The sequence below is a fragment of the Natator depressus genome, chromosome 8 (genome assembly GCF_965152275.1).
Source record: "Natator depressus isolate rNatDep1 chromosome 8, rNatDep2.hap1, whole genome shotgun sequence".
Lineage (NCBI taxonomy): Eukaryota > Metazoa > Chordata > Testudines > Cheloniidae > Natator > Natator depressus.
Window position 1 is genome coordinate 74,432,494 of NC_134241.1, and position 13,533 is coordinate 74,446,026.

At 42.1% G+C, this 13,533-nt stretch overlaps 1 protein-coding gene across 1 annotated transcript in view; it reads right to left on the minus strand.

The window, feature by feature from the left end:
• CDC7 (cell division cycle 7) overlaps positions 1–13,467 on the minus strand; it is a 32,687-nt gene extending 19,220 nt beyond the window's left edge. Inside the window, exons 1-3 of the mRNA XM_074962236.1 lie at positions 13,391–13,467; positions 8,363–8,463; positions 632–715 (exon numbers count right to left, since the gene is read on the minus strand). Coding sequence (XP_074818337.1) covers positions 632–715; positions 8,363–8,456 — 178 coding nt within the window. The 5' untranslated portion in view covers positions 8,457–8,463; positions 13,391–13,467. The remainder of the gene's footprint in view (positions 1–631; positions 716–8,362; positions 8,464–13,390) is intronic.
• Between the last annotated feature and the right edge of the window lie 66 nt (positions 13,468–13,533).

The following is a 13,533-nucleotide window of genomic DNA, read 5'->3' on the forward strand; positions in this document are numbered from 1 at the left end:
TACTGGTAGTGAAATGTCTCACCAGAGTATAATTGTACATTTAGAATGTACACTTTACAGACAAATATAGGTGGATTAAATCTTCGTAGACATGCTTGGCTAGATCTACTCCAAGAGCTGCAGCAACCTATGGCAGTTTAAAGTGTATGTGATTAAACATCTTGTTTTGATTTAGACCAGTCTACTTTGGTAAGAGCAGGGGTTCTCAAACTGGGGGTTGGGACCCCTCAGGGGGGTTGGGAGGTTATTACATGGCTGGTAGCAAGCTGTCAGCCTCCACCCCAAACCCTGTGCTTTGCCTCCAGCATTTATCATGGTGTTTAAATATATAAAAATGTGAAAGGGGTCACCAATACAAAAGTTTGAGAACCACTGGGTAAGAGGTTTCAAGAATCTGGCAGGAAAATCTCTTTGGAAAAACCCTTATCTACCAGCATTTGTACTTGCAACTAAATATTACTAAAGTATTATTAGTAAATATGCCCATTTATTTCTAACAATACTAAAAAGCAATCCATAAAATGGCTCTCATACTAGAATTTGCCAATATTGGACTTCATTATATAGTTTTATACTCTTAATGTGTATTTCTCAGGTACATGAAAATTCAAGCAAATAAATACACATTTACCTTCTCCAATTTTTTCCTTAATTTTGAACACCTTTACAAGCTGTGGCACTGCTTCATAAAGTTTTTCAATATCTTTTTTTACTCCTGTTGAGGAAATAAAGGAAAACAGAAAATATTTTGCTTGGTCTTAGTTTACTAGTTAAATTTCAGGACATATATTAGACTTTAATTCATATGAGGGCGAAATTACATAAAAAGTAGTATAAAACAAACCAAGGCTCTCGTCCTACAAAGACATACGCAGGTAGATTTGGATAATACTCATGTGAGTAAAGTTAAATGTGAGCACGCTTGCAGGTTTAGTGCCCAAGATTGCAAAAGAGTAGTAAAGACCATACCAATTAGCATGGTGCAAGGCACCTGAGGCACTCACATAAAAATATTGTACTGTAAATGGTCAAAGAATGTACAGTTTAAGACAGAGGTGGGCAAACTATGGTCTGCGGACCACATCCGGCCCATGGGACCGTCCTGCCCAGCTCTTGAGCTCCTGGCCGGGGAGGCTAGCCCCCGGCCCCTCCCCCACTGTCCCCCTTCCCCACAGCTACATCGCCCTGCAGGCAGTGCAGCTGGCTCCGTCCGGGCAGCAGGGCTGCGAGCTCCTGCCGCTCTGAGCAGCATGGTAAGGGGGCGGCAGCGGGGGTTCCGGGGGGCAGTTGGATGGGGTGGAGGTTCTGGGGCAGTCAGGGGTCAGGGAAAACGGCAGGTTGGATAGGGTGTGGGAGTCCCAGGGGGCCTGTCAGGGGGGAGAGGTGTGGATTGGGGGAGGGCAGTCTGGGGACGGGGAGCAGGGGGGGTTGGATAGGGGGTGGGAGTCCCAGGGAACCTGTAAGGGTATGGATAGGGGTCGGGGCAGTCGGGACAGGGAGCAGGGGAGGTTGGATTGGGGTTGGGTCCCGGGGCAGTCAGAGGACAAGGGGTGGGGTTGGATGGGTCAGAGGTTCTGAGGGGAGTCAGTCAGGGGGTGGAAAGTGGAAGGGGGCAAATAGGGGGCAGGCTGTTTGGGGGGCACAGCCTTCCCTACCCAGCCCTCCATACAGTTTCGCACTCCGATGTGGCCCTCTGGCCAAAAAGTTTGCCCACTCGTGGTTTAAGAGGTAATCTGCAAAGAGTTTAATTTTTTTGGCTTGAGACTGATGATCCATGAATATCCACCTTTTGCTTTATTTATTTTTTTGGTCCAGACCTCTATTGATTAAATTTGGTGTCTCTGATCCACCTTCATGGGAAAACCCAACTGAGAGGGGCACTAAACTCTGCCACTCCTGACATAACTGCTAACTGAATGCAAACAGTATTGCCCCATCTATCACGCTCTAGAATTTATATGCTGCTACAATGTTTTGTTTTAAAACTCATAAATTGTTGCCCCTCAGCATGGCGTGGCAAACCCTAAAAATGAATAGGATCTCTGATTATAGTTCAGAGACTAACATACACATGGAGTTAGTAATGTCACCATTTCATAGAAGACAAATCTACACTGGCTGCTGAGAAATGGGTATGTAAGAGGTAAACTTCAAAGAATAAAAGACAAAAAAAGGGTTTAAAAAGGAAAGTATTAGGAAGACAACTTGTGTTATCATTGGAGGTCTGTTAAAAATATTGAAAAAACCCTTGCTGATTATATTTAAATTGTTGCATTTTATACTACAATCACTAGATGGCATAGAAAGGATACTGCATTCTTATTGGAAAACTAAGGAATTTCACTCAAAGGATGGGCCTGTGTTATTTTAGAAAAGTATTTATTAGAGGACTCATGAATGCCTTCTAAAACACACTTCTTTTGAAATTTAGAGAAATTCTAATTTATGCTGTTTTATTAGATGTTCTAACTACTGTCATGCAACAATAAACCATTATGCTACTGCCAAAATACTATAAAGCCTTAGAACACAGAGCATATGAAAATATACACAAGGCAAGTTGCATTTAAAGTTGAAACATTTTACAATGGTTGGGCTCAAATAGTGTCACCCTTTATCAACTATTGTAACACTAGTGCTTGACTCTTAAGTCCATATTTAGACACCTAGACACATGGCCTGATATTTCAAAGTCGTGAGAACCAAAGTCATTAGCCTATACTTTTATGGAGTTTGTGGCTAATTACTGCAGCAAGGGTAAAATGTTCCTACAATAGATGTTTTCAAGAATGGTTTGTATTGTTTTCACAATAATAAATAATAATAATAATAACAACAACAATTAATAATGTAGTATTTGGTAGGAGCTAAACTCATATGTATTATACATTCTAAAAAGGGAGAGGGAAAATCATTCCCACATTAACACATATAATAGCAAAACGTTTAAACTAGGATTATATATTATACAAAGAAGCATAGTAAGCACTGATGTAACAAATATCATGAACAATGAAAATCAATTTATAAAGTCATAATACCAGAAAGATTACAATAGGCATGTACTCTGTATGTATATATGTATTCCCAAACCCACACATTAGCCCAAATGAACAAATTTCACTGCTGCAACATCAACAGAAGACTGAAATGTGACTCTTGAATCCTTTCCCTGCTTTCAAGAACCTGAAAACAGATGTCAGAAGTCCCCATTAGAGTTTTAAAATAAATTTTAGTTGAAAGTTAATTACAAAAAACTATACATATTCAACTGCTGAAGGCTACTGCGCCCACACTATGTATTTCACCTCATCATTCTTCCTCATCTTTCTCCCACTGCCAAGTCTCTTCCCCCTCTTTTAAAATATCCTCATTAATAGTTGTTACCCATCCAGCCTTTCCAAGCTTGTATCCAAACTGCAAAAATAAAATTCATGTTAGTTTTTTAAAAAAAACTTTTAAAAAAAAAAACAACCCCCGAACTCCTAACATTTAAGTCACTGCCATTGGTTGGTACTGGGCAGGCAAAAGTGCAGCAGATCTTTTTTAGAAGAAAAAGACTATCATTTTCACCCTATAATACTTGTTTGGAAGTGTTTCAGTGACTAAGTGTAGAGTATACTCCTGGGGGAATTCTGTCACTGCGCATGCACAGAATTCATATCTACCACCGATTTCTTTGCTTCCCCACAGAAAGATTACTTCTGATGGGAAAGCAAAGGGAAGCTGCAAGAGCGGTTATGCGCCCCTTCCTGGCAGCACAGGAAGGTTGGCTCAGGTGCCCAGAGCAGCCGATAGATGTAAATCACCAGCAGTAGGGGGGAGCTGGGCAGTCGTGCAAGTGAAAGACACCCTCTATCCCTCACTCACTATTAAAGCACACTTGGTGTGGAGGGGCAGAGTTTCAGGGTGTTTCTGAGGAGGTAGGCATGAGGCAGGCTCTGTCTCCTCAGGCAAGTGTAAAAGTTTTAAGGCTCCTTCACATTGCCAGAGGGGTGTAAAGGACAGTATGGCCTTATAAATGCTTATGGTGCTTTTGTGGTTAAAACTGGTCTAAATTTTTGGACTGAAAATTTCCTATACAAGTGTGCTCCATAAACTGTTTGCTACTAACTTTTCTGGAGATGGTCAGTAGCCAATATAAATTGTGAGCTTGATTCCCCAGCCCTCACTTGCTCTTCAGTTGCCTATGATGTAACACTGAGCATATGGCTGCATATATTGTTGACTAATAACTAGAAATAAAGGGTCAAACCTAGCAACATTACTATTAGGCAAGGGGCTTTAGGGATTTCCTCCAGTGCTCTCCACTCCCATTCTCCATCCATTGTATTGTAGTTTAAATAAACTATCGAAATAATTGAAACCAGAGTGCTTATATTGTGTTCTTTTGACAGATAAAATATGCAGAATTTTAAAATATTGTGCACAGAATTTTAAAATTTTTGGTGCAGAATTCCCCCAGGAGTACTCAGAGTAGAGCGCGCCTAATAGCACAAGATGCTGAGTTAAGCAAAGTAGCTCAGCATCCTGGCCACTCCTGAATCCTATGAGGCATGGCAAACTGGGGACTCTGTAAGCTAGGTATATTATTTTAGAACGGATGAGGAATAACCCCCGGCAAGATCTTAATGTTCATGTCAAAGTTTTTGCTTTGACTAACAAAATGAAGAATTCAGAAATTTACACTCTGCTACATCAACGACATAAGTCAACGCTTCAAATATTAATAGCACATATCTGCACCAGTGGTGGAAACTGACAGTAACAAGTAAAACCTTTTATTAAGTGGTTATACAGTATATTAAATGTAAGAATTACAACACATTTGTTTTCTCACTAAGTATTAATTTTTGCTTTATTTGTACAGTAATAAAATCATATTTTTGTCATTTTCACAAAATGAAAGCTTAATTGTGTTAAGAATCTTGGGAAGTCTTTAGAAGTTTGATTTTAAAAAGTGCTGACAACACACAAATATTTTCAGATGCTTAATAGAAAGCAAATATATGTGGATGTTTTCTCAATGTATGTGGGCTTTCCTAGCTTTCAGTTAAAATGGAAATCCACCATTCGCCCAATGACTGTTTTTGGTTACAAATGATGAAAAGCTATAACCATGTACCTCAATACTTCCCTCCCACCTCACCCCACCACCTCACTTTAACACAAAACAAATGTTTAAGATGGTGTTTGGAGGATTAAGAAAAAATATCAAATGCCAATCAGATCACTTTGGCCAGCAATGACAAATGAACAATTCTCAACACCATATCAGTGGAACAGTTTTCAAAATAATGTCCATATTTGTACAGTTTCCCAGGTGAATACAATGAGAAATACAGAAGAGACTTTCATGTGATATTGTCCATTTTAAAGGATGTTTGCTTTAAATCACTGATTCTAATCAGCAATCACAGAACCTGGATTTAAAATGATTTTAATCATTCTGCATTTGTACTTTTCAGTTATTTTCCTAAAAAAAGTTGATTCTCATTGGTTGGTAACTATTAAAACATGTTGATTTGCAACTAAATATACCCATCTCCTAACTTTGCTGCTCATTTTTGCTACCAGGAAGTTAAGCCACATTTATTTAAGCAATTATATAGCTTAACATACATCTATTCAGATTCTTAATTTTTAAATTTTTATTACATAAGAAAACAGTGTGATGCATTTGTTTTTTTTTACTTGATTTGTGTCAAGCCATATTTGAAAGAAAATTGTCAAATTCGATTAAATGCGCAGAACAGCACTTAGTTATTATATAAACTAAATGTGCTAGAGACAAAGTATCAACATATGTTTTTGCATTTAAAACTAATTGCTTTATTAAACAAAGGAAGTATTGAATAAATTAGTCATTGACCTGAACTATTTGAATAAATTGAAATGAAGAAAATATTCATTCTGCACCTGCAGAGGAGGCTACTGCTGTCAAAAGCTGGTTTAGCACTTCCACAACCACTGGTTCCAGGTGCTTAGCCAGTGACTTCCAGCAGTTCAGTGCTTTGACCTTCTTTAAAACTTGGCAGCAAATATGCACTGCTTAATATTTTTTGTACTTAATTTAAATGATTGATAAATAAGCAACTTAAGGGCTAACATAGGTTGTTGATTTCAACTCTATTTTAAAATAAACCTGTATTTAAATACAAAAATCAGGGTTTTTAAACACTATTGATTTTTTTTGTATCTAATCTGCCAAAGATAAGACCCTATAAATGCCATTCAAGACTGAACAGTAAAGACTGCAGAGTACATAAATAACATTCATGCATCACCCAATGACAGTTAATTACTGTGTTCTGAAGAAGGTCCTATACAGATTTTATTTATCAGAAGGCCAGTAACAATAAGGTTGAGCTTCGCAAGTGAGCACAGGAGGAGGAGTCAGATATTTCTGACTTCTGAAAACATAAGAACGTATGAATGGCCATCCTGGGTCAGACCAATGGTCCTTCTAGCCCAGTAGCTTGTCTTCCGACAGTGGCTAGTGCCAGATGCTTCAGAGGGAATGAACACAGCAGGACAAGTAGCGAGTGATCCATCATCCAGTCCCAGCTTCTGGCAGTCAGAGGTTTAGAGAAACCCAGAGCACAGGGTTGCATACTTGACCATCTCTAGCTAATAGCCATTGATGATCCTATCTTCCATGCACTTAAGTCTTTTGGCTTTCACAACAGCCCTGGCCACAAGATCCAAAGGTGACTGTGCATTGTATGAGAAAGTACTTCCTAACGTTTGTTTTAAACCTGCTGCCTATTAATTACATTGGGTAACATCTGGTTCTTCCGTGTATATGAAGGGCTAAATAACACTCATTCACTTCCTCCACGATTTTCTAGACCTATCATATCCCCCCTCAGTTGTCTCTGTAACTGATCTGGTAAGTTCTATTGAAATAAAACAGCTTTTAGTACAAGGTTGCTCATCTTGCTCCAGCTGAAGCAAGTCTAAAAAAAATTGAGTCCTGCATCTTGCTGGGCTGGTAAAGAATCTTCTATCTTTCAGATCTTTACTAAAAATATTGGGGGTAATTTCTTATAGGAAGCCTCTTTGGTCACAGGATTGCTTCAGAAAAGTCCATAGCTTAGAGAAAAAGCCCCAACTCTGTCAAAGCATTCTTAGACAGCACAGACTGGAGGGCCATGCCTTAACTAAAATAAGTTGGTCTCAGGTGACAACATATCTTTAAAGTCTCTAAAATCAGTAGCCCTGTACCCTCACTGCAGTTTCCAGCTTTGGTTTACTTTGTGCCACCCGCCTAATGGTCCCAATGCAGCCCTTCATTTGGTGCCAATGTCCTTCTAAACAAATGCTAGACAGAGAATCCACTCAACTGGCTTGATTTCATCCAGAGTCTGCACCAGCTCCCACTGGCAGAAGTCTGTCCAGACACAGTTCACTTCACCAGAGGACCTGCAGCTAGATGGCACAGATCCCAAAGTGGGTGGCATTAGTCAAGGAGGCAATGTGGGCAGAATGCTCAGAGAATGCACTAATTCAACAGTCTCCGCTGTTGGGGATCCTGCAGAGCCTTGGCAACAAATTATGGCTGCCCCAATGGGTGCAAACACCCCCTGTCCCCTCCTGGGGGTGGGATGGAACTTCCCCATCATTGCAAGGGGATGCAAATTACATGACTGTGCAGGGGATTGACAATGTCTATTACTTCTAGTTCATGTGTTCAAATCCTGCCCAAGACAATAGTGACCCGAGGTCATCATCATTAGAGGTGGGCAGCCAATTTATAGGAAACAACTTGGAGGGTTAAAGCTATTTTCTCACCTCTGAAGGACAATGCTGAGACCCATCCTGAGGCACAATGGAGAAGTAGCACTGTGGCTCTGGTCTTTGGCAAGATGACTTTGATCTCAAGGGCTATCAATATGGAAGTCTTCATAAATATTTATTTGAGCATAAGCTTTTGTGGGATGCCCAAATAAATGCCTGAACGTGCCACCAGACTCAGTCTATATCCACAAAAACAAACACTGCTACACCTCTGATATTTGACATACTTTATATTCACCAAGTAAAGTAGCTAGCTCAGGACATAATTTTAGATTATCTTGTAAGAGTAATAAATTTCATAGTACTATTCTTTTACAATTCACCGATCCTATTGGAATACTGCAGCTACATAGTGGGCAGAAACAAGCCTGGAAATGTTAATTCAAAGCCCCTGAACATTGAACTTTTTTGTTAAAGCTTTTCCTCTCAAATCTTGTTACATGTACTCTTTGTGTAACAGGATCTTATCCAACAATACGTATATACAGTAGTAGTCTCTAAAGTGAAGGGGAAGAGAAACATGGCAGCAAAAAAATTTCAATCAACAGCCTAAAATACATACCTGACAACTTGCTGTTCTTTTCATGTTTCCTATAGAAATTTTCAGCCTGTAGAGGAGGTTGTTCATCTTGATAAGTGTTCAAGGATGCTTCCATCACAAAACTATCAAAGTAAAATACAAGGTCTATGAGGACAGTTACTAATATGATCAGAGAGAATGCCTTAGGCCTGGTTGCTCCCATTCTCCCTCCCCACCTAACAAGATTTAGGGAGAGGACATTAAGTTTAGGAAGTCCCTTACAACTCACTGATAGTGAAATCCCTCGCACATCCTCAGAGCGGGAGACTAACACAAATCAAATCCTCATCAGTAGCCACAGGGGAAGCTGAACATTAAAATGCAAATCATTCCCTTCCATCCCCAGAGTGTTTCTTCACTAACAGATAGCATTACCCTTCTCCCAAATCCTTCCTTAGAGGGAAGAAAAACACTAACACATCATAATCCATATGTACTCCAGGATCTACAGTAAGAACAGCCATAGTGGGTCAGACCAACGGTCCATCTAGCCCAGTATCCTATCTTCTGACAGTGACCAATGTCAGGTGCCCCAGAGGGAATGAACAGAACAGGTAATCAACAAGTTATCCATTCCCTGTTGCTCGTTTCCAGATTCTGGCAAACAGAGGGGGAGCAAGTAACACATTCATCAACAAAAATCCTGTTACAGAACATAACAGCAAAAATACAGAAGAAAATGAGTGATATAAAAATCAAAATTCTCCATCCCCAAAAATGAAACAAACTGTTTTAATATACCTCCTTCTAGATTTTGGGGAGACTGTGAAACTCTGTGGCATATTAGGATACACAACCGAGGCGGTGTCTACACTGCCACTTTCAGCACTAAAACTTTAGTTGTTCAGGGGTGTGGAAAAAACACACCCTTGAGTGACAAAAGTTCTAGCACTGAAAAGCACCAGTATAGAGCTTTATTGCCAGGAGCCGATAAAGCTATTGCCCCTCATTTGGGGTAGTTATTTTTTATTGTTGGGAGAGCTCTCCCCGGGACATAGAGTGACTACACTGCCCACATCACAGTGCTGCATCGTGGGCATCATAGACAGACCCTGAGAAATTGGTAGGCCTACTTGCTGAAGCAAAACAAGACAAACACAGACTCTTGGATACGGGAAAACAAATATTATTACTAATATTCCAAACAGTGCTACCAGACCCACTTATTATTAAGGTTGCCAGACGCTTCCTGTTACAAGACCCTGTTTTCAGTTGTTTATATCTTTGCCAAATTTTAGCTGTTTAGGCTGAAATTTTCCATGCCAGGTGTTTGCCTAAGGCTGAAGTTTTCTGGAAAATACCAGCCAATGCAGTTCAGCCATTTCTAAGAGCAACGCTAGGGGAAAAAATACATTATTTTCTCAATGTTAAAAATTTTTGGTGATTTTTTTTTTCTTTAAAAATTTCTAGTGTCCCCATGCTTTAGAGCAGGACTTGAAATCTGGCAGGGAGTGGCCTTTGTATCAGGGATGTGCCTTTTGCGGTCTCAGTGAAAGTCTGCCCAAATTTGGCCATGGTATAAGCATTTTTAAAAAATTACAGTTGCACATGGTCAGTAAAGACATCTTAGATTTTAGCACCTAACTTCCCTGAAGCATTCATCTGCACCAGACAAGTTCCAGCCCAGCGCTAAGCATGACTTTCTCTGCAATTGCAGCTCTTGGCTGCTGCAGGCCATGCCAGGTTGGAGCACTTGAACTGAGAGAAGGAAGAGGATCCCCACCCTCAGCTCTGGATGACATCCCTCCCCACTGGATGAGGAAGATATTTCATTTGCATTCAAATCATGTAACAGCTAGACTGGGGTGTGGGGAGTAGACTGGGACAAAGCAGGGGAAGAGGGGAAGTTGGGGCAGGTTTAAGGGGACTGGGAACATGTGGGACAGGAGGAGGGGTGACAGATATGAGGAGGAGACAGAAGAACTGGGACAAGGTGTGGGGGGGATGCAACAAAGTCGGGGGAGAAGCTGAGATTGGATGAGTCTTGGGACTGGGAACCAGTAGGGATAGGGAACATTAGAGGGGAGGGGGCAGATCAGATGAGGTGTCAGGAGTAGGAGGAACTGAAACTGGTGGGGCAAGAAAACTGGGGACAAGGAGCTGTTGGGGGGGACGGGACTGGAAAGAGACACACAAGGAGAAAGAAAAGGAGTACTTGTGGCACCTTAGAGACTAACCAATTTATCTGAGCATAAGCTTTCGTGAGCTACAGCTCACTTCATCGGATGCATACTGTGGAAAGTGTAGAAGATCTTTTTATATACACACAAAGCATGAAAAAATACCTCCTCCCACCCCACTCTCCTGCTGCTAATAGCTTATCTAAAGTGATCACTCTCCTTACAATGTGTATGATAACCTGGATTTGATTATCATACACATTGTAAGGAGAGTGATCACTTTAGATAAGCTATTAGCAGCAGGAGAGTGGGGTGGGAGGAGGTATTTTTTCATGCTTTGTGTGTATATAAAAAGATCTTCTACACTTTCCACAGTATGCATCCGATGAAGTGAGCTGTAGCTCACGAAAGCTTATGCTCAAATAAATTGGTTAGTCTCTAAAGTGCCACAAGTACTCCTTTTCTTTTTGCGAATACAGACTAACACAGCTGTTACTCTGAAACCTGTCATTATACAAGGAGAAAGTGTTGGTGGGGTGGGGGATGAGACTGCAACTTTTTTGGGTAAGGAGACTGGAATGAGAAGTCTGAGGATTGGAGACTATGACTAAGTAAGGAGAATGGGACTGATATGAGGAGTTATGGGTGGGGCACAGACAAGTCTGGGACAGGCAGAGGCTGAAGGAGGTGGGGCAGAAGGGATCATGTTTGGAGGAAATGTGCAGAAGAGTCTGGGCCCAGTGCTCACTAGAGTACACTGCCCTCCAGAGCCTGGCATGGAATCCAGGATTCCTGAGTGCCATCATTGCCATTTCATTTCACAGATATTTGTTGACGGCAAAGGAAAGTTTTTTCCATCCTTGTCTAGCTCTGCTCCATATAGAGGACAACCTACTACCATGCCTATCAGTTACTCCATTAGCTCAAGAGGTAATTTCCTTATTTAACACCCTAGGAAATTACACATATTTACATTTAAAGAACATTACAGAGGTTGCAAAATCAAGCACTCAAAAGTTAGGAAATACCTAAATTAAGATCGTGGGTGCTACCTTAATTGGGTGCTGCTGTGCATATGTATAATGATATAGTTTTTTAATTACATGATCACATTCTAAGAAAATATGTGGGAACAGAGAGAATCCTTAGAGAATCAGTAACCCCTTTGGAAGGGTCAACTCATCTCTGACACAGAACTGAGGAATAATCACTGCAAACGCCAGCACTGACATGCCACAAAATTCCCTTGATACTGCTTTGCCCTGCACCAAACTACAATAAATAGGATATCATCTTTTTAGTGCTTGGCATATCACAAACAAGATCTGCAGGTACAATTCTGGGAGTTTTTGCACAATTCTGCTAATGCTTTAAGTTGATATAATTTCACATTTTCTACTGCTAAGCAAATAAGCCTTCTCTTACAGTACAAAGCATAGAAATCATATCTTCATACTCAGCATTTGAGGAACAGTGTGTCTGTACTTCTAGACAGAAGAAAAACATCTGAGAGTTGTCAAAGAAGGTTAACGTTACAAGGTAGCTCTCTTGTAGCAAGACTCCTGGTCAAATACATGCTTTCCACTGCATTTAAACTGCAGCCTGAATGCATAAATATTAAAAACTGAGCATAAGCTACTTTAAACTTTGTCATTTAGTTTGTACATGATGTGCAAACTATTTCTCAGACGAGCGAGCAGAAATGCTGTCCAACGGATATACAGAGAATTTAGTATTCTACTTTTTTCTGAAGAAATAAAACATATTGTCATGTTTTCTAAGATTTGTTGAATATATTAATAAAAGGGGAAGAGGCTGTTTAGACTGACATTTCTTAATATTTCTTTGTTGTTCTAAGCATAATCAAGTAAGGTTAGTTTGCCAAAACTGGTATTCAAAAGGCTTCTGCTACTAAACAGATATTGCCCAAAGAAAATGACCATCAAAATGCTTATTACTGTAGGTCATGGGGCCAAAGCAGAGGAGAACCCAAGTTCATGGTTATGTGGAAGAAGGGTACAAGTTACACATTTGTGAGTTTTTGTGGCACCTTAGAGACTAACACATTTATTTATGCCCAAATAAATCTGTTAGTCTCTAAGGTGCCACACGTACTCCTAGCTCTGTTTGCTGATACAGACTAACACAGCTACCACCACTCTGAAATTAGTGAGTTTGGGACCAAGAAAGAGCGAAGAGACTCTTGAGAGAACAAGGCAGGGCAGAGAGTCTGTGCTGTGTGTATGCAGGAGGCGCGGATTGCAAATTACAGCAGCATGGTTCCCCCGAAATTCAGCCTCCATCCCCGACGCCCTGCGCGAAGCAGGTGACCAGTCCGCACGCTGCCCTCCCTCCTTCCGGCGGTCCCCCCCAAACTGCAGAGGTGGGCACGGGAACTGCCCAAGGGTCGGAGCTCCAGCTCCTCAACGAGCAGAGCAGGGCCGGGCCCTTGGCACGGGGAGGCGGGAGCCGAGCAGGTCAGTACTTTAAAACCGAGCTCAGGGCCAGCCCCACGGGCCAAGAACGGACTGAGAGCGCCCGGCTCCAGCGCCTGGGTGGGCCCCTTAGGGCCAAAGCCCAGGAGCCACACAGCAGGCCGGCCCGCCTCCCGACACCGGCCGGCAGGGGCTAGAAACGCACGGGCAGCCCCGAACAGACGCTCCCCCTCCCGCCACGGGCCGGCGAGCCAGCCAGGGCCAGTCGGGGCAGGCCGCGCCGGGCGGGAAAGCTGCCCTGAGGGAGGAGGCGTCCCCCGGCCCCAAACCGCGCTCAGCCCCGGCGGTGGGGCAGGCCATTCAGCGACAGCCCGTCGCGGGAAGCCGGCCGGGGTGCGTGGGGGCCGCCCCGGAGTGGATGTGTGTCGGGGGGGGGTGGAATCTCTTCCACTCACAGGCAGAGCAGCGGCGGCAGCAGGTCCCAGAGCGCCAAGAGTGGGGTTTTTGCCTGATGCCGCCTTTTGCGGACAACCCCCACGGCGGCCAATCCTAGCGTTTGTTAGAAGCGGTAGGAGAATTCACCAATAGCAACCCTTCC